General features: G+C 47.5%; 1 protein-coding gene across 7 annotated transcripts in view; it reads right to left on the reverse strand.

Moving 5' to 3' along the window:
- Window positions 1-27,736, reverse strand: part of MAP4K3 (mitogen-activated protein kinase kinase kinase kinase 3) — a 691,402-nt gene that overhangs the window by 12,914 nt on the left and 650,752 nt on the right. For all 7 annotated transcript variants that reach the window (XM_063918040.1, XM_063918039.1, XM_063918038.1 and 4 more), the window contains 5 exons: window positions 13,826-13,929; window positions 3,051-3,222; window positions 2,849-2,917; window positions 2,607-2,699; window positions 248-318 (listed from right to left, as the gene is read on the reverse strand). In XM_063918040.1, coding sequence (XP_063774110.1) covers window positions 248-318; window positions 2,607-2,699; window positions 2,849-2,917; window positions 3,051-3,222; window positions 13,826-13,929 — 509 coding nt within the window. The remainder of the gene's footprint in view (window positions 1-247; window positions 319-2,606; window positions 2,700-2,848; window positions 2,918-3,050; window positions 3,223-13,825; window positions 13,930-27,736) is intronic.

Below are 27,736 nucleotides of genomic sequence, written 5' to 3' on the forward strand. Positions count from 1 at the left end.
AGGGAACATAGTAGTAAACGGTAAGCAGTGGAAATAAGGTTTCTGATAAATGACGGCACTGCAGGGCTCTTTCCTATCATGGATTATTACTTAATTTACAAGGGGCCATATTCTGACTGTGTGTTTAATGTCCTTTCTTCTGTTTCTTAGCAGCAACTTTTTGTTTCAGTGAAAGTACTCAATGAAAACAAAGACAATGGTACTGGTATTGCAATGTACCACACCGTCATATATCTGATTTCATTACCTCATTTGATCGAAAGCTTCTCCCTTGCATACCATGCTTCCAAAATGCAAGGACACTGTCTTGTAGGCAAACTAGAAGACATAATATAAAGCACTTAGGAAAACAAACCATCAGTGGCGTTACACTGCACACCAAATAGAATCACTGTGTGACATCACTATTAAAATGAAACAAAATACTGACTTGCATTACATCTCATTCTGGAACAATGAAGGAATTTTCAAGTGTGCACATTAAGTGACCTTTCCGTTTCATACATTATAAGATTCATCTTCCTGATTAATTTTTAGATTTCAAATCAGGGTACAGCTGTGGCCTACCAGGATCATTTGTAACAGATTTGGGATAAGGCTACGGTAAATCATAAACTATAGATTTGACATAATTATCATGCACATGCTAAGCTGGGTGTGGTATGTTATCTCGACATTCAGAATCTCTGAGATGGTCTGAATGTTGGCACGGATGTTATGTCATCATAGCGTTTTTCTAGTGTTAAAGCCCTAGCCGTAACCACAGCCTAACCCTAACCCTTTACTGTCAACATTCACAATGTCGACATAATGACCACGTTGACACAGCGAGTGCGGCATATTAACTGTCAGCATTTCAACCATGTTGACACTCTGAAAAACGACATAATGACTAGATACTGTAAATTTGGTTAAGCTAAAAGCGCACAAAATGTAATGCTGAAATGCACAATAATAGGAGATGATGATCTGAGAGCTTTGCTATCTATGGAAATAAATCTTGCTGAGAGCAAAAAACTATCATAGGAGCAAGCACTGAGAATGGCAGCAAACACTGAGAATGCCGGTACTCACTATAAATGCAGACACGCACTGAGAATGGCAGCACACACTGAGAATGCCGGTACTCACTATAAATGCAGACACGCACTGAGAATGGCAGCACACACTGAGAATGCCGGTACTCACTATAAATGCAGACACGCACTGAGAATGGCAGAACACACTGAGAATGCCGGCACTCACTAAAACTGCAGACACGCACTGAGAATGGCAGCACACACTCAGAATGCCGGTACTCACTAAAAATGCAGACACGCACTGAGAATTGCAGACACGCACTGAGAATGGCCGCACACACTGAGAATGGCTGCACACACTGAGGATGATGGCACTCACTGAGAATGGCAGCACACACTGAGAATGCCGGTACTCACTATAAATGCAGACACGCACTGAGAATGGCAGCACACACTGAGAATGCCGGTACTCAATATAAATGCAGACACGCACTGAGAATGGCAGAACACACTGAGAATGCCGGCACTCACTATAAATGCAGACACGCACTGAGAATGGCAGCACACACTGAGAATGCCGGTACTCACTATAAATGCAGACACGCACTGAGAATGGCAGCACACACTGAGAATGCCGGTACTCACTATAAATGCAGACACGCACTGAGAATGGCAGCACACACTGAGAATGCCGGTACTCAATATAAATGCAGACACGCACTGAGAATGGCAGAACACACTGAGAATGCCGGCACTCACTAAAACTGCAGACACGCACTGAGAATGGCAGCACACACTGAGAATGCCGGTACTCACTAAAAATGCAGACACGCACTGAGAATTGCAGACACGCACTGAGAATGGCCGCACACACTGAGAATGGCTGCACACACTGAGGATGATGGCACTCACTGAGAATGGCAGCACACACTGAGAATGCCGGTACTCACTATAAATGCAGACACGCACTGAGAATGGCAGCACACACTGAGAATGCCGGTACTCAATATAAATGCAGACACGCACTGAGAATGCCGGTACTCACTAAAAATGCAGACACGCACAGAGAATGGCAGCACACACTGAGAATACCCGCACACATTGAGAATGGCCGCACACACTGAGAATGGCCGCACACACTGAGAATGGCCGCACACACTGAGAATGGCAGTACACACTGAGAATGGCAGCACACACTGAGAATGGCAGTACACACTGAGAATGGCAGCACACACTGAGAATGGCAGTACACACTGAGAATGGCAGCACACACTGAGAATGGCAGTACACACTGAAAATGGCAGTACACACTGAGAATGGCCGCACACACTGAGAATGGCAGTACACACTGAGAATGGCAGTACACACTGAGAATGGCAGCACACACTGAGAATGGCAGTACACACTGAGGATGCCCGCACACACTGAGGATGCCCGCACACACTGAGGATGCCCGCACACACTGAGGATGCCCGCACACACTGAGGATGCCCGCACACACGGAGGATGCTGGCACTCACTGAGAATGGCAGCACACACTGAGAATGATACAACTCATTTTAATCACAGAGACAGAGGCTGACCTACCTATAGATTCAATCTGAAAATCAAACGTGAGCTCTGAAGACAACTTCCGGCTGGATTTTAACCGCCCTTGAAGATTAACTATCTTTATACAACCTTGGGGTGACAGAAAAAAGATGAATTTACATAAATTATATCACTATTCTAATAGGCTGCTGGGCCTTTTTACATCAGCATATTTACTAATTAAAGTGAAAAACACAGAAGACATTTAACATAGTTACTGTGCCTTTAAATAAACTTACGATCCAAGCACACTAAGATGGTATCTCTCTCTAACTGTGTCACGTGGACAACATCCGACTGCGGGGTATCTGTAAAAATTATAAATATTCATTTTAACAAGGTACTGGTAATGGGAAGATAACAGAATACATGCTAAGAATGAAGAAGTTCTAGTGATGTGCTGACTAATGAGAGAGGCAATGTGACAGAGGATGTACTAACCGGTTTCTGTAAACCAGGAAGACGTGGAGTTGGGATTCACAGTCTCAAATCGTACAACCTGGTTAAAGTCCGTGCCCTTGCTGACACTCACACACACTAAGGGGTACTCCTGTTCAGGCACGACCAGCATCTCCAACATCATGAGCGGGCAGGGCAGAGGAAAATCTATGTGCTGGGTAAAACACATACAGCACATGGGCATAAGTATAAATTACCAATGTCATTGAAAATTAAACTTTCTCATATAATGAACTTGTGAAACTTGTAATCTTTTTCTTTTAATTCAATTCAAGCTAATAAGGTGGAGGCATGTGTCACAAGTGACTGACTAACAGATCATGGGGGTGGGCTACAAGTGACACCTGACAGCAAGACCAGCGTCACAGTTGTGGGCACAACGGTAGGAGAAAAATAGCATTTGGATAGAGAACCAATATGGAGGACGTGTAAGTTAATATCATGTAAGTTAGCTCCCTTCTGAGGCAGAATAAATTATGCTAATCATACAAGATAGAAGAGATCACTTGATTGCAAATGTAATTAGTCTGATGTCCCTAGTAGATAAATCTTGGTAAAGTATAAACAAAGAGATGGGAGTAGTACTCCAGATGGATTTTCTGGCACACTTTAAGAACTCCATGTTATCTCTGAAAGCAATATATCTTAACAAAGCTAGCAAGGCTGAATCAAATTCATTCTGCCAACAGTTCATTTTACAACCTTATTCTTAGCTCTAGTTTGACAACGTACTCTGACAAAATAGTCAAACCATGTAGGTTGTCAGTTTCTATCACACAGAGACAAATGAAATTGCAGCTTCCTCAGCCCAGTGACTTGTCACAAACATCCTGTTATTTATAACTGAGCAGTGACAGGACACAGATAGCATACTCCTCCTGCTCATCTTAGGCACTGCAGAAAAGGAAGATACACAATAATATTGCCATGTAACTCAAACCTGTTAAATGTGAGGCATCTTAATGCAAAGTATTTAAAACATTTCCAGTAGGGGGCGTGGCCTGGAGCCGGACCAAGGTGGCAGCACGGACGAGGAGCTCCTCGGCTGCTCTCATCTTTTCATCCCCATACCTCTCCCCCCGTGCCTCTCACCCCTCCTAATCCCGTCCCCCTCTTTTCTGTGACCCCTGCCTGCCGCTGGACTACGGCCGCGGAGTCGGGGAGCCGGTATACTGGCTCCTGCGGAATGCGGCCTGTCCGATACCCGGAGGCCGGGGCCTCGATTCCTGACTGGCGGTGCCGGAAGTCCGTAGCGGCCCTCCCCGCGGCTTCTACCGAGGGTCTGCGCTCGGCACCCCTTGCCTGGACCCTTACCCCGAGCCCCGCTGAGCCTCTCCGCGCCCGAGGAGGCCTGGGGACCCGTCCGGACTCGGCCGCACAAGCTCCGTACTCCCGGCGGTGGCGGCCATCTTCCCCCCTCGTGTGCCGGAGGGCGCTGCGGGAGACGCACGACCCGGCCGCCGCCTCTACATTTCCGACGAGGGACAGGGGCCTCTCTCCTGCTGCAATCCAGACGGGGACAGCAGCTGCTCTCCTGCAACCCTCCAGACGCTGCTTCCCGGAGGACTTGCTTGTGACACTGGAGGGAACATCAGCCTGCTCTCCCTGTGCCCGTGGTCTGGTGCCGGATCCGTGGGCCCTCAGTGTGATAACGGCCCGTCAGGTAATTTGACTGGACCCCCATCCCTTGTGAAGCCTTTTCCCGGTGGGCGCAGCACACCCTGCCCCCCTGACCGCCTGTGACTCCATATTACACCCAAGCCCAGGCCCCCGGATTGCTGGGCCCCTCGCTGCTCCCCTCTGGCGCCTACAGTCAGGCCTCTATAGGAGACCGGGCCCTCTCCCTGGCTACACACAGTTCCACGAGGCCCTGCACCACCTTGCTCCCCCCCACCCCCTGTGGGCCCTCCGGTAGAGCCAGGCCTAGGCCCCCCGCCTCTGCTGTCTGGTCGTGGTGTGACCCCGGCCACTGGCTGGTCCGTGTCCGGGCCCCATTTGCACCAGAGGGCTTTGCCCTATACTCTTCCCGACGGCCTAGCCTCTCCACGGGACCGTGGGGACCCTCGCCTCTGCCGGAGCCCCTCTGGCCCTGGGCCACCTGCCTTGCTAGGCGAGCTACGCCGTGATGTCTCCCTAGAGCTCCTGCCTCACCCACCCTGGCCCTGAGCTCTGCTGCCGGAGCGCCTTCTCTACTTCACACCCTCCTCATCACCCTCCTTCTTATATATTCACGATGCCCAGGGGCAGCAAAAAGTCACAGAGCTCCGACCTCACACCATTTCTCACCAAAAAGAGCACCCCGGCCATACTCAGGCCCGATGCTCCGGACCCTCCCCAGGGTTCCTCCGACTCTGAGGCCGATGGCGATGACCTCACGCCCCTTACCAGAAGAGACTTCCTCTCCCTCCTCAAGGAGGTGCGGGATGTTAAAACTGAAATCCGACATTGCCGACATCGGCTCCAGGACGGACCACCTTGAACGCCGGATGGAAGAGGTGGTGACGTTCCAGCAAACGGTTGAGACCGACTTTCACCAACTCCGCCAAGATGTCGTCCAATTGAGGGAGGAGCATGAGGATCAAGACAATAGGGCGAGGAGTAACAACCTGAGGATTCGGGGCATCCCTGAAGAGGTCGAGGCGGCTCACCTTGACCTCTACCTTAAGCGCCTTTTTGCCCTTCTATCGCCTGACACCCCTGAAGAACACCTCCTCCTGGACCGAGCACACCGAGCCCTCCACCCTCGCTCCCAGGACTCCTCTCAACCCAGAGATGTCATTCTCCGACTACATTACTTTACTGCAAAGGAGGCTATTATGAGGGAGGCCCGACGGATGGGATCCGTGACTTTCCAGAATGTCCCCCTGCAGATCTTCCAGGATCTCTCCCCGCTCACCCTCGCCAAACGTAGGGACTTTAAGCCCATCACTTTCCTGCTTACCCGTCACAATGTGAAATACTGATGGGGCTTCCCTTTTTGTATCCTGGTGTGGCATCAGGGGAAGCTGCTTACAGCCAGGAATCTCCCCGAGGCTCAAGCTCTCCTATCCAAGCTGGGCATCCACAACACTGAACAAGAGGTTTCTGCTCAACGCCCTCCACCGCGGACACAACGAAACCCGCCTCAGCCTCCTCGATTGGAATGGTTCACGATCCCAACGTCAGCAACTTCGACGATTCCACCTCCAGTTCCCTGATGGACTTCCAGCTTCCTGAGTTATTGTCTTTCTGTAATTGTTTCGACCTTCCCTGGTCGACCCCCCTACCCGGGGAGTAGTTTCACTTTTGTTCTCATACATCTTGCTCTCCCGAACCCTTAGATGGTTCTTAACTGTTTGATTGTTATCTCTTACTACAATGTTGACATGTTTATTTGCCTCTATGTTGCGTAATGCTAAACTGCTTCCTTTCTTTCTTTCTTGTCTTGTTCTCCTTTCGATTCCTTGCTCCTCTCTTCTTCTCCTTTTGGAGTTGGCGCTCCGTCTGTCCCTCTTCCTCGCTTTATTTCCAGTTTTCTCCCTCAGGCTCCACCAGGGATGGTGGGCCTCCTGGCTGTGGCTATGCGGTTGGTAATCCACCCCCCGGACTCCATCCCGCGCCCCCTTAGGGCCTTGAGCCCTCTTGCTGACCTAGGTGCCCCCCAGGCACCTGGTATCCCTCCCCCTGTCAGCACTACTGGTCCTGGCCCCTACTGCCGGACGACCACCTACCTTCCTCCCCCTTCCGGTCTCCTTCCCTTCTTCCCCCCTCTCACACCACAGTGTCTCTTGTTTCTTCTCTTCCTTTGCCCTCTTTCTTTCTCTTTCCTCTACTCTTGATGCTCTACGCTTCATCTTCTCTGCCTACCTCTTTGTGGCTTGCCCATGGGTCTCCGAGTACTGTCCTTTAATGTGAAGGGCCTGAACAGCCCCCAGAAGCGAGGTAAGCTCTTTGACTCCCTTAAACTTCACAAGGGCGACCTGGTCTTCCTCCAGGAGACCCACTTCCTCCACGGCTTCCACCCCGCCCTGCAAACCATATCCTGACTCCTTCCATGCCTGTGATCACTCTGCCAAAAAACGCGGGGTCGCGATTTTGCTCGCCCGCCACCTCACATTTGAGCTTCTGGACTCCCACGCTGATAAAGAGGGCAGGTTTCTTATCTTAGTGGGGAAACTTAATAACAAACTTTGCACCCTCGCCAACATTTATGCCCCTAACCAGCAGCAGGACTCATTCTTTACAAAATTGGACACCCTCCTTACCCAAGTTCGGCAAGGCGACCTTATTCTTGCTGGGGACTTTAATTCGGTACTGAATCCGAAATTAGACCGTTCTCCTACCCCTCCTACTACCTCCCAGTCAGACTCTCGTCACTCCCGATCCCTCCTCCGCCTCATGCGATCCCAGCTTCTCTACGACTCCTGGAGGATAAAAGACCCCTCTGCTCGGGACTATACCTTTTATTCTGCCCCTCACAATTCTTACTCCCGCATTGATATGATCCTGCTCAGCCACGATTTCGCCCTGAACCTTCGCGCTGTCCACATACATCCCCTGATCTGGTCTGACCACGCCCCTATCTCTTGTGATCTCTCAGGACTGCTCTCCCGCCCTCGCCCCATGACTTGGCGCCTTAATGACTCCCTACTCCATAGCCCGGAAATAAGCTCCCAACTTCGGGACACGATTTCCGACTACTTTGCCTTAAACGACTCCCCTGATATTTCAAGGCCCTCTCTCTGGCTGGCACACAAAGCAGTTCTTCGGGGACACATCATTAGTTTGGCCTCCAAACTCAAAAAGCAATCCCTCACTCAGGTTAACAGACTCTCCATCAGACTCCACACACTTGAGACCGAACATAAGGCGTCCTCCGATCCGGCGGTCTTGTCTGAACTCCGTACGGTTAAGGCGGAACTTAATCTCCTTCTCTCCAGACGGGTGGCCAAACATCTTAAATGGCTTCGCCAGTCTTTCTACGAGAAGGGAGATAAAGCAGACAAGATCCTGGCGGCACAACTCCGCTCCACGAGAGCCAAAACCAATATTATCTCCATCCTAAACTCTCTTAATCAGCTTGTTCACGATCCCAATGCCATCAGAGCTGCCTTTCAATCCTACTACGCTGATCTCTATAACCTCCCACCCCCCCTGCTTGGCTCTCCCTCCCCACCCCACCCTGACCTGGTCTCTCACTTTCTCTCAGCGGCCAACCTACACCAGCTCCCCCAGGACGCCATGGACCATCTTAACAGTGAGATCTCGATGGAGGAAATTGCACAGACTATACTCATGCAAAAAATTGGTAAATCTCCGGGCCCGGACGGGTTCACGGCTCTCTACTACAAAAAATTCTCCGAACTCCTGTCCCCCCACCTCCACTCCCTGTTTAATAGGATTGTCCATGGCGACCCCTTCCCACCTGAGATGCTGGAGGCGAGAATAGTGGTGATCCCCAAGGAGGGCAAGGACCCCCTCAATCGTGCCAGCTACCGACCAATATCCCTCCTGAACCTGGACTTGAACATTTTTGCCAAAATACTAGCCAACCGCCTTAACCCGTACATCCCTGCCCTTATCCACTATGACCAGGTGGGGTTCGTCCCGGGCCGCCAGGCGAGGGATAACACCAAACGTGCTATTGACCTTATACATATTTCGAACTCCAGGGGCTCCCCCGCCATTATCCTCTCCCTAGATGCTGAGAAGGCATTTGATCGGATCTCCTGAAGCTTCTTGAGAGGGGCCTTGGAGGCCTACGGCTTGTCTGGTGGCTTCCTCACTGGTATCCTAGCGCTGTACTCCACCCCTTCCGCCACGGTTTTAATCAATGGAATCCCGTCCGCTCCGGTCCGCATCGCAAACGGAACACGTCAGGGTTGCCCTCTCTCACCGCTAATTTTTGCCCTTATTATTGAACCCCTCGCTTCTCAAATCAGAGCCCACCCAAATATACATGGTATACAAGTAGGCCGTACTGATCCCAAAATCTCTCTCTTCGCTGATGATGTTCTACTCACACTGACCCAACCCCTAATCTATTTTCAGCCCTGCACTCTTACAGCCTCGTATCTGGCTACAAGATTAATTACTCTAAGTCTGAGGCTATGCTACTTCATGTCCCACGTCGAGAAGCTGAATCCCTTCGGGCCAATTTCAATTTTAAATGGCACTCCACCAAGATTAAATACCTAGGAATCTACTTAACCACACGTTATGACTCCCTTTTCCGGGAAAACTTTCCACCTCTTCTCACCAAATCACTTGCTGACCTCTCTTCCTGGAACAACCTGTTCATCTCGTGGCTGGGTAGGATCATAGCGGTTAAAATGTCTATAATCCCTAAATGGCTCTATCTTTTCCAGACCCTCCCTGTGGCCGTTTCGGCTTCCTTTCTCCGGACTATTCATCGTGCCTTCATGCGCTTCATCTGGAACCATAGATCCCCCCGCATCGCCGCTAATACCCTGAAGCGACCTACCTCCGCTAGCGGTAGGGGGCTCACTGATATTAAACTTTATTACCTGGCCTCCCACCAGTCCCATATTGTCACCTCTTATGCCCCGCCGGGATCTACAGCCTGGCTAGATATTGAGGCAGCCCTTGTTGGTCTCTCCGATATGACCCCCTTGTGGGGTCTCCCACCTGCCTCCCGGCCCCCAACCTCTAAACTTCTCCCCACGGTCACATTTAACCTCAAAATTTGGGACTCTCTCTCTCGGAAGATGGGCCTCTCCACTACCCCTTCGCCCTTGACCCCTATCTGGCAGAACCCGATGTTCCCCCCCGGACTCTTGACTACGAGATTTCGTCTATGGACGACGTTGGGCTTTAAATTCCCGATTAATTTTGGCGATCGAGGCCAATGGCTGTCTCTACCTGATCTTCAACAGAGGACCCCTTCACACTCGCTTAACCCCTTCCAATTTTTACAAATCCACCATTTCCTCCCACCTCTCCAAGGGCCTGATCTCCCAACTTTATTCCCTTTTACTAGACTTCTCACCCTTCCTCCCGACTCCACGAACTTACTTGGGAGCGCGACCTGGGGCCCCCCCCCAGATGGTGCGGAATGGGAGGACATGAGACTCGGGATAGCTAAATCCTCTATTGCTACGGCTTTTAAGGAGACGGCCTACAAACTCTACTATCGCTGGTACTACACCCCTAACAGGCTCAACAAACTTTTTCCGTCCTCCTCTCCTAGCTGCTGGAGGAATTGTGGAGCCAGAGGAACGATGCTACACATATGGTGGACTTGTCCATCCATCACCCCATTCTGGAATTTGGTCCACTCCCTCCTTAACTCGCTTCTGGATTCCCCTGTCCAGAAGGATCCATGGATCTTTCTGATGTGCTACCCTCCCCCGACACTTTCCAAATTATTCCAAAAACTAGTTGCGCACATTCTAGCAGCGGCTAAATTGCTGATAGCCCTCAATTGGAAGAACCCCTCTGCGCCCTCCCTCCTGTCTCTCAAAGCCAAAATATGGCATATTGCATCCATGGAGAAGATCACGTACTATCTCCATGATCGAGGCCATATCTTTGAGCGGGTCTGGGCCCCCTGGCTCTTCGCCGAACGCGGACCTCCGCCCCCCCCCCCCCCTAGACCATATCGCAGTCCCATGGGCACCGCTTGTCGCTCTGACTTACTTCTCTTCCTTCCTGTCCTACCTTCTCTCTATTCCCTACCTCTTCTCCTTTTCTTCACTGTCACCTCTTCCTGTCTCTTAGCCTTGTTTCTTCCCATTCTCCTTCTTCTATTTCACTCCAGGACAGACACTGTGAGTAGGATACTATCCGGTTCCCCTCCCTATGCCCCCCCTCCCTCCTCCCTTCCCCCCCCCCTCCCTGAACCCTATAACTATTTCCCATCGTTCATTTTTCTGTTTGTTTTAGATGTTATCTGCAAAAATTGTGGTTTCTGATGGACATTTGGTCATACGACCATCTGCCCTGCATGCCTATGTAATGTCTGCCTACTCTGTTTAACCACACATAAATAAAGAATTAAAAAAAACAAAAAAACAATTCCAGTAACGCAAAAACACATGTTGAGCGTCTTTCTCGCTCTGCTGGCCATACACTATCCAAGTTGGGCTGTGACAAATCAGCAATGCTTCCCACTGAGAACCGAAACCACAACTTGCTATATGAAGCAATATATACCCATTCCTCCTCACAGAATTGCTGGAGGTGGATCAGGTTTTTATCATTGTTACCATTTATTATTATATACAAAACGCCAGAATACTCATCACCACTTTATAATTGGGACACAGTGTATAAACCAAGACTAGGCATTAAAAAACAGACAAGCTTAGAGTCTGTAGTAAAATAGGAGTTTGATATACAAGCCAGAATGTGATCATTTGTATATTGGTCCGACCATTCACACAGAAATGTTGGTTTGGATGCTGGTAGGTTGTTTAAGTATAAAAGAAGAATTTTAAATTGAGTGAATTATATAGAGGGGTTGGAAATTGGTAGAATGACCTAATGAGGCTGAGGAAATAATTTGGAAATTTGGTTAAGTTTGCCTCAACAGGAGGTTATTGGGTACATTGGCAAGTTTGGAAGATAGAGGAAACTCTTGTTGAAAAGAGGAGGGAATTCTAGTGAGTGGGCGCAGCCTGAGAGAGTAAAGAAAAATGGGAACAATTACGGAGTGAAAGTAAGAAGAACAAATCTTGGGTAGCGAGAAGGGATTCAATTTGGAGATATGTTGAGACAAGTAAGAGATCAAATTTGTTGTAATTTTGTTTCTGGCTATGTAAAGTATTCTACATACAGGTTATACCCTCTAAATTATAGCAACCAATTTAAGGGATTGGTAGAGCATAACGGCAATAGGACATTTGGCAATGAAAATTAGTCTAGCCACCAGGGGGGTACAGATGGAGTGTAAGGGGAACTTCGGTATGGGATGATGTTTTTTGTTTTTTTAACAGAGGGTGAGTACAGCCGGACTGATGCCACTGGGGCTGATGGCCTGATGGGATGGTCCAGCCATCAGAATGCCAGGCCAATCAGCTTCTCCTCCCAGCACTCTGCTGGGCCAGCATGCTTAAACTGGGCCAGCGTACTGCGTGGCCACGTCCCCTTTTCTCATGTACGGACAGAGTAAGAATACCGGGGCCGAATTTCAGCCAGAGTCCATCCCTGAGGGCGAGTACTGGGGTGGCTGTCTGTACTCACCAGGCTTGGTCTGACATTGACCCAAAGCATAACAGGCAGCAAACTTCTACACGTTATCGGTTTGTGCTGCGTATAACGGCAAGTAACATTACAGGATCTCAGATTATACAGGAAAGCGATCCATGGCAGCTGCTCTGCCTGCAGTTTCTCTTTTCCTAGATTTTCCATGGGACTAAGGTATATACATCTGCACCTGATTCAATTTCATAGCTGACCTTACAGGAGCTTCTCTGGTAAGCCCCATCATTGGGCAGCAAGATTAATCAGCCTAGATTAAAACCCTTTCACTTCAGATCAATGGATATACAATGAACTCAATAGCAATGTTTATTCCTTGAATCAGTGTCTGTTTTGTGATCAGTTCTATTTAATAATATTGTTGTCTTGCTGTTAACTCTTTCATTATTATTATTATTTTTTTTGGGGAGGAGGCATATGCTCTACCATGCTGTTGGACCTCACAGAGTGAAGGGTAGCTTTATGTACAAAAGAATTGGGAATGTATGACCCACTCATTAGTCACGCAGGTTGGGTCAGTAACCCCACTGCGCGACAAATTCGGAGGTAAGGTATTACATCTGTGCTAATTTAAACTTGCAATGACAAAGGGTATGAATACTTTTTAGATTAAATCATATAGTTGTCTCAATTACAGTCATTTGTGAAAAGATTTATGAATATTTATCTTAAATTGACAATGTCCTAAATACTCTGTGTATATATATATATATATATATATATATAGCTATCTACATATGACTTTTAGTTTATATTAATCATGACAGTATGAGAATATAGTCACTGTCTTTTACTTTTGGGTGAAGCTTATTAATGTATTGCTTTGAGTGTACTGTTAAATGCAATATGGAGGGCCAATTTAGATCCCATTGAAAGTGTGGGACAATACCTGACCTCTTCTGAATCTCAGAGGGAGCTAAAGTACTCTCTCATTGTGAATTATCACCTTTTAGAGTCCATATTTCTCAATTTTTCTCTTTTGTCTGTGGTCATAATAAAAACTTGACAAAAATAAGAAAAGGGATGTCCTTCTGGAGAAAGCTTCATCTCATTACAACAATCTTGCTTTGGAAATATCTGCTTGAATATGGCCCTGAATGTGCGTACTCCACTAGGGCTAGCAGTGCCTTCTGGGAAACAGACTAATCATTTATATTTTTTTACTACACTTGTTAGAACACAAGTGCTTTAGCAGTGTTAAGTAAGGTTTTATCCTTTTCCACATAGATCTAAATAAATAATCAGTCTCACTGTTCTTCTGTGGAAAAATATACCACTAAATTACATGCTATTACTTTACCAGGTTAAAGTATTGCCCTGTACCATCAGACTCTTGTCAAGTTAAATACTCATACCTTGGCAGAGGAACTCGTACATAAAAACCAGGCATAATTTAATTGGCAATCTATTTTACCTGATCTGCATCGTACTGAAATCTATTAGGATATTGACTCACGGACTGTTCTGCTCTAGAAAGAAATTTGTAATGCAACCTGTAAACCATAAGGTTCAACTGTCTTTGTTCATTTAAAAAAATCATAAGAAGTGACACCTACCTTGATCAGCATGAATTTCTGCATCTGTTCCACCCATTCTAAGAGTACAATGCTGGACTGCAGGGCTCCACACAGATATTTATGGCTTGTGTATGGATTCCTCACTAAAATAATCAAACAATAACACATAATATAGGTGAAAACAGTTAAAACATGTCAGCAGTTTGTTTTGTGAGAAGAACTTTACATTCATTAGAGAACTTTTGCACATTAGAAATGTATACATTTATATAAAATATTTTCTGTTAAATAAATGTACACTTTATTCCCGTCTCTCCCTTTGCTGTTTTCATGAAGACACATATAGACATACATTATAAAGTAGAACCCCAAGGCCTGTTTACTGAAGGCTTAGGATGTGTTAGGAGATCGAAGTGTAGTTAAATTGAGGTCATCTGTGGGCAGGTCCCAAGTCTGTCAGACCCTGGCTGAAGAAAAATGCGTTGGCAGCCTTGACTTAAGTAGCACACAATTACTCAATATCTTATTTATTTCATCAATGCATGACAAGGTGAATTCTCTTGTATAATACATATGGGCTTTTATCCATGGAATGAAAAGCACAAACTTAATTTTTAGTTGCCACTGTTCACAGCTAACGTGCACTGACCGCGATAATACATGATAGGAAGTTATGGTCACCTCCACCTATCTAAATGAAACAAATTTACCTTGAGGGGCCATAATTTGGGATAACTGGTAGCAAATACTTCTAACAAGCTTTAGTATTTCACTTGTAGCTAATCAATATCAAGCTTCAACAGGTTAAACAAATGCTCTACTAAAAGGTGTCTGTTAGTGATTAAAAAATATAAATATATCTATATATAACTTGAGCCTCTATTTGTTTCATGTATTCTCATTATATTATGCCTGTCATCTCTCGTTGCTCTTCTCACATGAGCCGGGCCAGCGTTACTTCACCACCGCAGCCCGGGGAAATGCTGAGGAAGAGCTGCCGATGGCAGCATCACGGCAGCTTCGGCTCAGTCTGGGATGAACACAGTCTCGCGAGATTTGATGTCATCATCTCACGAGACAGTCACTGTAGTTCCTTGGCTGCCAAGGAGCACTGCTGGTGCTCCCAGGGTCCCCTTATTCCTGGAGAATCCAGGAATCCGGGTGAAGTGAAAAGCCTCCTGGAGGGTTGCCACCAAATCCTGGAGAATCCAGGAAATCAGGGAGAGGTGGCAACCCTACCTGTAGCCCTGTGTAACTAGTACTGTGTAGATCTAACAACGTATTCCTAATAGCAGCCCACATGTGCGTTTGCTGTGTGATTACACAGCAGACTGAGAAGTGCTTCCCTGGTTACTCCCATTCTGTGGATTCCCAACACTTCAGCTGTAACTTGTTAACAAATCACAGTTCACAGCAATCTAAATATTTATCCATTTATGGTACGTTTTAATTGTAGCTGTCAGGGCAATTGTAATTAATAGGAAAATGTATGAGCGATAAAGACAAGTCAATACTTAACACTGAAACCATGTCCCCCTGATTAAAAGTCAACATTATCAAGGGACTAATATTTGGTGGAAACATAATTATCTATGAAAATTGGCAAGTGTCTGCTTTATTGTGGGCCTAGGGGAGACTTCATCTTCAGCAGACACATTGAGCTTCAATACCCCCCTACAGGCCAAAACACATTTTTTTGCTCAGTATTAACATCAGAACAAATGAAAATCCTAATCAAAGGAATTGTGTCGTTTGTAACCTTTCAGAGTTACAGAGGTCACTGTGTGCTACTAATAAGGCTCTTCAAACTTATAAAATGCCTCCTCTTTCAAATAGTGCAAGGTACAACAGCGACTAATGAGTATGGCTCTATAGCTCTGTCACCCCTCTCTAGGCAGCATATAATTGAAGGTCAAAGCATTCTTCTATCACATGGCTAAACTCTGCAGGCCCCACATCACAAAACTCTGCTGTACTAATAATACCTCCAGGACAGCCACTAACATTAAATACAGAAAGGTAGGTACTGCAAGGCATGATTTTGAAAGGGCAATTTCAAATTATCAATTGAATTACGTACCTATAATATATGCATAGTATAGATCTTGCCCTAATATGGTCTGCAAACTACAATGTATTGTAATTACCCTGCATACAGTTTAAAGGAGCCTGTCTTAAGTGTCTGTGTAATAATATTTATTACCCCTAAACCCCTTATATGAGCTACTGTAATCACTGTAATTAATTCTAACCCCCTAAATGTGCCTGTGTAATAATTGTAATTATCCCTACATCCCTAAATGTACCAGTATAATTGTAATTACCCCAACATCCCTAAATATGACACTGTATTAACCGATTACCTCTAACCCCTTAAATGTGGCAATGTAACAACTGTAATTACCCCTACATCCACTAAATATCACAGTGCAAGAACTGCAATTACTATAGCCCCCTAAAAGCGCCAGTTTCCTCACTTTAATTACATCATTGATGTGTAGCTATAATCCCACATAGCTACCAAGAGATAAAGTCACATCTCTAGAACGAGAGGCCAGAAATTGTGAGGCAAAAGCAGAAATTGTATCCTAGAGGTTAACCTTTGTACTCTTGATGAAAGGACAATGACACCTGGTTTTTCTGTAATGACATATGGGTTGAGCTCTTTTTGAGATGTCACTGACTGTATTCCACAGTTCCTGACGCACCTAGAAATTAGCCTGTGCAGGGGGTGAAGGGTAAATTGTACAGCAGCCTAATGCACCACTGAAAACCATCTTGTACTTTTAAGACTTGCAGTTTGAGTCCCAGGAGCTCCTGAGATATTATCACTACAGGAGGAGAAGCCCATTCTGAGAGAGAGCTCCAGTGAATGTGTGTATGTAAGTTGGATCTACTTTTATGTCACATAAAATGAATGGCTCCCAGAGGATCCCTAAAGAAAAGCATCCCCGGATGAAGTGGTACATGCCGTAAAACTATCACATGCTTACTATGGCTGTACTGGGATAATCTGCATGCTGGCAGGTTTATTGTAATAATTATGGTTATCTAAGCTTTAACTGATTCCCCTGGAGATGTTCCTTGACTATTCGGGACACGTAACCATTTTCTAAGGTACTAAGCAAATTAAGCGTGAAATTCAGGAATAAAGAGGTATGCCTAAAGGTGGGTACACACTGGCCGATATATCGTCCGTTCTCTTGAACAGCCGATATATCGCAGGTCCGTCGGCCAGTGTGTACGGGCGATATGTCTGTGAACTCCGTCGTTCACAGACATAGCGCGTCGGCCCCGCAGCACAGCCGACGGCTAATATATCTACCATTATACTGGCGCATCGCTGTACACATGCTGCGGCAGCCGGCGGTGATTGACAGCTGAACTGGGCGTGCCTAGTTCATGACGTGAGTCCCCGACGGATCGGGCACTGTGTATGCTCAACACACTGCCAGATCCGTCCATAGATATATCTGCCGATCAATTGATTGGCAGATATATCTATCAGTGTGTACCCACCTTAACAAACTCCAAAAGCTAAGAAGAATAAAGAAAAAACAAACAAGAGAAGAGGTATACGGTATCAGCAGGTAACATGTATACAGAAGGCGGACTCCATAAAAAAAAGGATATCTGTACTAATGTGAGGATAAAAAAAAATGATATATTATCTCATTTATATACTATGTACAATACTTAATATATTTTACTTGCTGAAAGACTCAGAATTTTCTGCTGAAGGTAACATGTTCTAACGCTAGAACATGGTCCAGAGAGGCTCTCTTACTAGACTTGGGAGATATCCCTCCTCAATGGGAACCCCTGCAGATTAGGAGCAAGTATTACACTGCATAGCATTCTACATTAAGGGGGTTATTCAGTAAGGATTGCAGATTCTGCTAAGAAGCAGACTCTGCAATACTTTCTATCACATACTGGGGTCTGCCCAGTGGCTGCACAACTGTGGATGACCCCCTGGAGCTGCAGCTAGGCTGCGTATGCAGGCGGTCCTCCGCCATTTTTCCCATCGGACTGGCTGCGTGTGTTGTCACACAGCCGCCCCAAAAACGCCACTGACCCATCCCCGTTTGCCCACGCAACGGTCCGTTGCTGCCCCGCCCGCCTCTGCCTGTCAATCAGGCAGAGGCGTTCGCAGCCAATGCAATCTAATTGCATTGGGGGTGTTCACACGCGCAGGACAGGACACTACCAGAGTGGAAATTGCGGTAGGAATAACCACCTAAATACTGTGCAGTAGCAATCTAATACGTGGAAACTTGTTATTGGTTCCAGCCGTTATACAGGAGTCCGTTATGCCCTGGTGAGCCAATGGGTTAATTATGAAGATCTGATCTGCCTATGAACATACATAATGCGAGAAAAAAAATAAGATTTTACTCACCGGTAAATCTATTTCCCGTAGTCCGTAGTGGATGCTGGGACTCCGTAAGGACCATGGGGATTAGCGGCTCCGCAGGAGACTGGGCACAACTAAAGAAAGCTTTAGGACTACCTGGTGTGCACTGGCTCCTCCCACTAAGACCCTCCTCCAGACCTCAGTTAGGATACTGTGCCCAGAAGAGCTGACACAAATAGGAAGGATTTTGAATCCCGGGTAAGACTCATACCAGCCACACCAATCACACACCGTATAACTCGTGATACTATACCCAGTTAACAGTATGAAATATAACTGAGCCTCTCAACAGATGGCTCAACAATAACCCTTTAGTTAGGCAATAACTATAAACAAGTATTGCAGACAATCCGCACTTGGGATGGGCGCCCAGCATCCACTACGGACTACGAGAAATAGGTTTACCGGTGAGTAAAATCTTATTTTCTCTGACGTCCTAAGTGGATGCTGGGGCTCCGTAAGGACCATGGGGATTATACCAAAGCTCCCAAACGGGCGGGAGAGTGCGGATGACTCTGCAGCACCGAATGAGCAAACTCTAGGTCCTCCTCAGCCAGGGTATCAAACTTGTAGACTGTTGCAAAAATGTTTGATCCCGACAAAGTAACAGCTCGGCAAAGTTGTAAAGCCGAGACCCCTCGGGCAGCCGCCCAAGAAGAGCCCACTTTCCTCGTGGAATGGGCTTTTACAGATTTAGGGTGTGGCAGTCCAGCCGCAGCATGTGTAAGTTGAATCGTGCTACAGATCCAGCAAGCAATAGTCTGCTTAGAAGCAGGAGCACCCAGCTTGTTGGGTGCATACAGGATAAATAGCGAGTCAGTTTTCCTGACTCCAGCCGTCCTGGAAACATATACTTTTCAGGGCCCTGACTACGTCCAGTAACTTGGAATCCTCCAAGTCCCAAGTAGCCGCAGGCACCACAATAGGTTGGTTCACATGAAAAACTGATACCACCTTAGGAAGGAATTGGGAACGAGTCCTCAATTCCGCCTTATCCATATAAAATACAGATAAGGGCTTTTGTATGACAAAGCCGCCAATTCTGATACACGCCTGGCCGACGCCACGGCCCACAGCATGACCACTTTCCACGTGAGGTATTGTAGCTCCACGGATTTAAGTGGCTCAACCCAATGCGACTTCAGGAAATCCAACACCACGTTGAGATCCCACGGTGCCACTTGAGGCACAAACGGGGGCTGACTATGCAGCACTCCCTTAACAAAAGTCCGAACTTCAGGCAGTGAAGCCAGTTCTATTTTGGAAGAAAATCGATAGAGCCGAAATCTGGACCTTCATGGAACCCAAGTTTAGGCCCATAGTCACCTCTGACTGTAGGAAGTGCAGAAATCGACCTAGCTGAAATTTCTCCTTTGGGGCCTTCCTGGCCGCACAGCACGCAGCATATTTCCACCATATGCGGTGATAATGGTTTGCGTTCACTTCTTTCCTAGCTTTAAATAGCGTAGGGATAACTTCCTCCGGAATGCCCTTTTCCTTCAGGATCCGGCGTTCAACCACCATGCCGTCAAACGCAGCCGCGGTACGTCTTGGAACAGACAGGCCCCCTGCTGCAGCAGGTCCTGTCTGAGCGGCAGAGGCCATGGGTCCTCTGAGATCATTTCTTGGAGTTCTGGTTACCAAGCTCTTCTTGGCCAACCCGGAACAATGAGTATAGTTCTTACTCCTCTCCTTCTTAATATTCTCATTACCCTGGGTAAGAGAGGCAGAGAAGGGAACACATACACCGACTGGTACACCCACGGTGTTACCAGAGCGTCCACAGCTATCGCCTGAGGGTCCCTTGACCTGGCGCAATATCTTTGTAGCTTTTTGTTGAGGCGGGACGCCATCATGTCCACCTGTGGCCTTTCCCAACGGTGTACAATCATTTGGAAAACTTCTGGATGAAGTCCCCACTCTCCCGGGTGGAGGTCGTGTCTTCTGAGAAAGTCTGCTTCTCAGTTGTCCACTCCGGGAATGAACACTGCTGACAGTGCTAACACATGATTTTCCGCCCATCGGAGAATCCTTGTGGCTTCTGCCATCGCCATCCTGCTTCTTGTGCCGCCCTGTCGGTTTACATGAGCGACCGCCGTAATGTTGTCTGACTGGATCAGCACCGGCCGGTGTTGAAGCAGGGTCTAAGCCTGACTTAGGGCATTGTAAATGGCCCTTAGTTCCAGAATATTTATGTGTAGGGAAGTCTCCTGACTTTTCCATAGCCTTGGAAGTTTCTTCCCTGTGTGACTGCCCCCCAGCCTCGAAGGCTGGCATCCGTGGTCACCAGGACCCAGTCCTGTATGCCGAATCTGCGGCCCCCTAGAAGATGTGCAGCCACCACAACAGCGACACCCTGGCCCTTGGAGACAGGGCTATCCGCCGATGCATCTGAAGATGCGACCCGGACCACTTGTCCAACAGATCCCACTGGAAAATCTTTGCATGGGACCTGGCGAATGGAATTTCTTCGTAAGAAGCTACCATCCTTCCCAGGGCTCGCGTGCATTGATGCACCGACACCTGTATACGTATTAGGAGGTCTCTGTCTAGAGACGACAACTCCTTGGACTTCTCCTCCGGGAGAAACCCTTTTTTTCCTGTTCTGTGTCCAGAACCATACCCAGGAACAGTAGACGCGTCGTAGGAACCAGCTGCGACTTTGGAATATTCAGAATCCAGCCGTGCTGTTGTAGCACTTCCCGAGATAGTGCTACTCCGCCGAACAACTGCTCCCTGGACCTCGCCTTTATAAGGAGATCGTCCAAGTACGGGATAATTATTTCGGCCATTACCTTGGTAAATACCTCGGTGCCGGGGACAGACCAACGGCAACGTCTGGAATTGGTAATGACAATCCTGTACCACAATTTTGAGGTACTCCTGGTGAAGAGGGTAAATAGGGACATGCAGGTAAGCATCCTTGATGTCCAATGATACCATGAAATTCTCCAGGCTTGCAATAATCGCCCTGAGCGATTCCATTTTGAACTTGAACCTTCGTATATCAGTGTTCAAGGCTTTCAATTTTAGAATGGGTCTCACCGAACCGTCTGGTTTCGGTACCACAACATTTTGGAATAGTAACCCCGGCCTTGTTGAAGGGGGGTACCTTGATTTCACCTGCTGGAAGTACAGCTTGTGAATTGCCGCCAGTACTACCTTTCTCCGAGGGCAGCAGGCAAGGCTGATGTGAGGTAACGGCGAGGGGGAGTCGCCTCGAACTCCAGCCTGTATCCCTGTGATACTATTTGCAGAACCTAGGGATCCACCTGTGGGCAAGCCCACTGGTCCCTGAAGTTCCCGAGACGCGCCCCTACCGCACCTGTCTCCACCTGTGGAGCCCCAACGTCATGCGGTGGACTCAGAGGAAGCGGGGGAAGATTTTTGATCCTGGGAACTGGCTGCTGGTGCAGCTTTTTCCTTCTTCCCTTGTCTCTGTGCAGAAAGGAAGCGCCTTTGACCCGCTTGCTTTTCTGAAGCCGAAAGGACTGTACCTGAAAATACAGTGCTTTCTTAGGCTGTGAGGAAACCTGAGGTAAAAATTTTTCTTCCCAGCTGTTGCTGTGGATACGAGGTCCCAGAGACCATCCCCAAACAATTCCTCACCCTTATAAGGCAGAATCTCCATGTGCCTTTTATAGGCAGCATCACCTGTCCACTGCCGGGTTTCTAATACCCTCCTGGCAGAATGGACATTGCATTAATTCTGGATGCCAGCCGGCAAATATCCCTGTGGAACCTTTATATCTAAGACAACGTCTTTAATATGCTCTATGTTAGCAAACTATTATCCCTGTCTTAGAGTATTAATATTATCTGACTGGGTATCAGACCACGCTGCAGCAGCACTATTTATGCTGAGGCAATTGCAGGTCTCAGTATATAACCTGAGTGTGTATATACAGACTTCAGGATAGCCTCCTGCTTTTTATCAGCAGGCTCCTTCAAGGTGGCCGTATCCTAAGACGGCAGTGCCACCTTTTTTGACAAACGTGTGAGCGCCTTATCCACCCTAAGGGATATCTCCCAACGTGACCTATCCTCTGGCGGGAAAGGGTACGCCATCAGTAACTTTTTTAGAAATTACCAGTTTCTTATCGGGGGAACCCACGCTACTATACACACTTCATTCATTCATCTGATGGGGGAACAAAATACTGGCTGCTTTTTCTCCCCAAAAATAAAACCCCTTTTATGTGGTACTTGGGTTCATGTCAGCAATGCGTAACACATTTTTCATTGCCGAGATCATGTAACGGATGTTCCTAGTGGATTGTGTATATGTCTCAACCTCGTCGACACTGGAGTCAGACTCCGTGTCGACATCTGTGTCTGCCATCTGAGGTAACGGGCGCTTTTTTGAGCCCCTGATGGCCTTTGAGACGCCTGGGCAGGCGCGGGCTGAGAAGCCGGCTGTCCCACAGCTGTTTTACATCATCCAGCCTTCTATGTAAGGAGTTGACATTGTCGGTTAATACCTTCCACCTATCCATCCACTCTGGTGTCGGCCCCACAGGGGGCGACATCCCATTTATCGGCCTCTGCTCCACCTCCACGTAGCCTTCCTCATCCCACATGCCGACACAGCCGTACCGACACACAGCACACACACAGGGAATGCTCTGACTGAGGACAGGACCCCACAAAGTCCTTTGGGGAGACAGAGAGAGAGTATGCCAGCACACACCAGAGCGCTATATAATGCAGGGATTAACACTATAACTGAGTGATTTTTCCCCCAATAGCTGCTTGTATAAACAATATTGCGCCTAAATTTAGTGCCCCCCCTCTCTTTTTAACCCTTTGAGCCTGAAAACTACAGGGGAGAGCCTGGGGAGCTGTCTTCCAGCTGCACTGTGAAGAGAAAATGGCGCCAGTGTGCTGAGAGAGATAGCTCCGCCCCTTTTTCGCTGACTTTTCTCCCGCTTTTTTATGGATTCTGGCAGGGGTATTTATCACATATATAGCCTCTGGGGCTATATATTGTGATGATTTTGCCAGGCAAGGTGATTATATTGCTGCTCAGGGCGCCCCCCCCCCCCCCCCAGCGCCCTGCACCCATCAGTGACCGGAGTGTGAGGTGTGCATGAGGAGCAATGGCGCACAGCTGCAGTGCTGTGCGCTACCTTGGTGAAGACTGAAGTCTTCTGCCGCCGATTTTCCGGAACACTTCTTGCTTCTGGCTCTGTAAGGGGGCCGGCGGCGCGGCTCCGGGACCGAACACCAATGGCCGGTTCCATGCGGTCGATCCCTCGGGAGCTAATGGTGTCCAGTAGCCTAAGAAGCCCAAGCTACCACCAGTTAGGTAGGTTCGCTTCTTCTCCCCTTAGTCCCTCGCTGCAGTGAGTCTGTTGCCAGCAGATCTCACTGTAAAATAAAAAACCTAAAATATACTTTCTTTCTAGGAGCTCAGGAGAGCCCCTAGTGTGCATCCAGCTCAGCCGGGCACAAGAATCTAACTGAGGTCTGGAGGAGGGTCTTAGTGGGAGGAGCCAGTGCACACCAGGTAGTCCTAAAGCTTTCTTTAGTTGTGCCCAGTCTCCAGCGGAGCCGCTAATCCCCATGGTCCTTACGGAGTCCCAGCATCCACTTAGGACGTCAGAGAAAACATGAATATGCGGCGTCCTTAACGCATGTGGTCTTGCTACTCGATAAAGGGGAATTCCATTACCAGCTGACAAGGACACACAGACTTTGTGAAAGTTCTAATGAAAACCTCACCAACATCACAGATGAGAAGAAATCGATAACTGAATAATAAACATGCACTTATGTAATTCAACAAATGCAGCCTTGAATGGATGGAAGCTGCAATGACGTTCTCCAACTGTTAAACAGTGCTGCATCGGGATGCAGTTAATTTGCAGTCAGCCAGAATCCCGGAGCACCAGGGCTATTCCTACTTGTGGGTGTTCACGACCCCCTAAAAGTGAGAATAAAACCTGTGGCAAGCACAGTGAGCCACTGAGCCCGCAGCGTGGTGAGCCCTGCAAGGGGGCTCTTTGCTCTCGCACCGCTGCTGGCATACTGGCAGGCGGAATGCTGCTGTCGGGAGATTGACAGCCGGCATCCCGTCCGCCGGGAATATGTCTGTATTCTTGCTTACTCCAGTAACCTAACTAATAATGATGACTGAATATATATTATTATACACTTCGCAAGTTACTGATCTGGGACACTGGAAGAACTTTTTCCGCTATATATCAGCAACCAATGAGCAGACAATAATTGCAGTGGAGGAGGTTTTGCATGGTCAGTGCCTAGATGAGGGCAACTGTGTCCCCTGGGAGCAAGGAGAAACTTTTTAAGAGCCAAGCAGTTGTTACAAAATACAGATCCCTGTATCCAGCTATTGGGCACCCACTTGTGTACAAATGTTACACAAACCTAGGAATAATTACAGCATGTACCCTTAGGTGTACACATTCCTAAATGTCTGCTTAATCATAATACATGTCTAGCGTGTGAATTATCTTTCAAGATATAGCCATTTCATTTTATTTTTGTTTGACCATGATAGCTATCCTGACATTGCCTGTATATGTCAACACAAAGGCTCAGCTGGTGGCGGTCGGGGCTGCTACTGTAAATGGTAATGAGCATAATTAAATGATGGAAATGATAGATCACAAAATAGCTTACAGGTATACTGAATTATTTTACTTTCCATTAATTGGATAAATATGCAAATCACATATTGTAACGATTCAAATGAATCTGCTAATACTAACACTGCAGCTTATGGCATAACTGGAAGTACAACGTTCATTAGACAAACACCACTGCATAACAGCATGCCTTATTAACCCCAGTTCCCCTTGGTGTTTATACTGGCAGATATCTATAGTCTTTCCTGTCCGCAGAAGGCATCTAATGATGTTGTTGTTGCTATTTTTACCTAGTGGAATAAATGTTTGTGCATATCTTAAGGTCTAGTGATACATGACCTATTGTTCATCTATTGTTAAGCTTCCGTAGGATTGGAGTGTTATGAAAGCGGTGGTATACAGTGGTGCACACCCAGTTTTTCAATACTTACCTCTCCAGAGTCCCATGTCAGCAGCAGCAGCGCTGCACAAATAATCGGTAAAATGGTGCAGGGGCCATTTTCCCATCATCTTTCGCATGCACAGTAGGTAAAATCACAACCGCCGCACCATTTTTCCAGAGACCTGTGCACCACCTAGTTCTCAGAGTCAATATACTGTAGATGTGCTGCCGCTGCCTGCTAGAGAGAACGGGGACCGACTGCAAAAGTCACGCTGCCTCTCCCTCCTCCCCCTGCACAAGCTGCCGTGTAAACAATAGCTTGTGAAGAGATTTGGGGGTTTAACTTAAAGTGCCCGGCTCCCAATTACCTCCATCTATACGGTCTTAAGCCTTCCAGTGTTCCCTAGTGGATGAACGAGAAATTAAGTATTTTCAGAGTTTGATTAATGTTCCCGTTTCAACATCCCCATAATAATAATAATTTTATTGTTATAACAACATTGGACATGTATAGCGAAAATACAGGAATACTGCAGCCGCTGCGTATATATGCGCCGCCATCACTATAGTATGGGGAGTGTAGAAAGCATGAAAAATTAAGGATAATGAATATGCCCCTATGAGATCTATCTGTGTAAGTGGCAGACTCTAACCGCTGAACATGGATAATGTAATGCCTGCAGTGTATTCTAGATGTGTCATGTATCATCAGGCTGCTGCTGAAGCCTGAAGCCAAGTATTTGCTAGAATTCAGGTCATTTTACTTCTTGGCTGAGACATCTGTTTATTCACCTGAACCGGTAATTAGGTTTCTAGCTTCAGTTTAAATCTCGTTTGATTTTACTATTATTTTGGTAAGGAAGCTTGAAATATCACAGCATAGTTACATTGCTCTACTATTACTCCTAGGAAAATAAGAAAACATGCTGCAGAAAAGGAGGAATGAGGATAAGATTAGATTGGAGGACAAGACTGTGGTATTTTATACTGTATCCAGTCGAACGCACGACAATATCCTTGACGACTTTCATGTCGACACCACAATGCTAAAATCAGATCATCAACAAGGTCCAAACTGTGGACATGCACTAGGAAGAAATCCTTAAACTGTCAATAGGCTCACAATGTCAACATCTGTAATGCCATCATGTGAAATGTCGACAGTCTGAAGATGCCGATGGTTAGCGTTAGACGCCGTTGGGAGGGTTAGAGTTAGACACTAGAGGGAGGGTTAGAAGTAGGCTACAGGAGAGGTGGTTAGGGTTAGACACTAGAGGGTGGGTTAGAGTTTGGCTGCAGGAGAGGAGGTTAGGGTTAGACACTAGAGGGAGGGTTAGAGTTTGGCTGCAGGAGAGGTGTTTAGGGTTAGACACTAGAGGGAGGGTTAGAGTTAGGCTGCAGTAGAGGTGGTTAGAGTTAGACACTAGAGCAGGGGTGGGCAATTATTTCAGCTGGGGGGCCGTTTAACACTTCCAGCGAATATTCGAGGGCCACACACAAAATACACAAAAAAATCCCCTTTTTACACATTACAGCAGACAGCGTCCCTCTTTTTACACATTACGGCATACAGCGTCCCCCTTTTTACACATTACGGCAGACAGCGTCCCCTTTGTACACATTACGGCAGACAGCGTCCCCTTTTTACACATTACGGCAGACAGCGTCCCCTTTTTACACATTACGGCAGACAGCGTGCCCTTTTTTACACATTACGGCAGACAGCGTGCCCTTTTTACACATTACAGCAGACAGCGCCCCCGTTTTTACACATTACGGCAGACAGGAAAGAAAGAAAGAAAGAAAGAAAGAAAGAATTATACTTACTCTCTCCGCTGGCTCAGGCTCCTCGGTGCAGCTTCTGCAGAGCTCCCGGGCAAGGAGGGAAGGGGAGGAGGGAGCCTGTGTAATTGGTGGAGGCGCTGCTGCTGCTGTCCCACTGCTTCACCATAGGCTGTTCTCCACCGCTGCGAATGCTGGGATACGCTTCCCAGCATTTACAGCGGCGGAGGGCAGCCTATGGTGAAGCAGAGGGACAGCAGCAGCGTCTCCACCAATTACACAGTGCTGCTGCGGCTCCCCCTCCCTCCTCCTTCTCCCCAGTGCGCTCTTCTCCTCAGTCATTGACCGCCGCCAGGGCTGGCAACAGAAATATTGGGGCCCGATACATTGATATCTCTGGGGGCCCCCCTTGTCATACCCCCCCTTACCCTTGATCCCCAACCTTAGCGGTAAGCACACCCCACCATCACACACAGCAGCCATCCTACACAACCCCCGTCTTCCAAACTCACAGCAGTGGCCAACATTACCTCCCCCTCCAGTACAGAGCAGTGGCTGGAGTCACAATCACAATGCACCCCCCTTCCTCTCCCCCACAGCACACAACAGGCAGCATCCAGCACCCCAATCCATCATCCCTCCAGTACATAACAGTGGCCAAAGAGATACCCCCTTTCAGTATAGCTGCAGCCAGAGAGACCCCCCACCCACTGCATTTGACAGCCCCCTCTCTCACTCCACATACAACAGCCAGCATC

The sequence above is a fragment of the Pseudophryne corroboree genome, chromosome 4, assembly GCF_028390025.1.
Source record: "Pseudophryne corroboree isolate aPseCor3 chromosome 4, aPseCor3.hap2, whole genome shotgun sequence".
Classification (NCBI taxonomy): Eukaryota; Metazoa; Chordata; class Amphibia; order Anura; family Myobatrachidae; genus Pseudophryne; species Pseudophryne corroboree.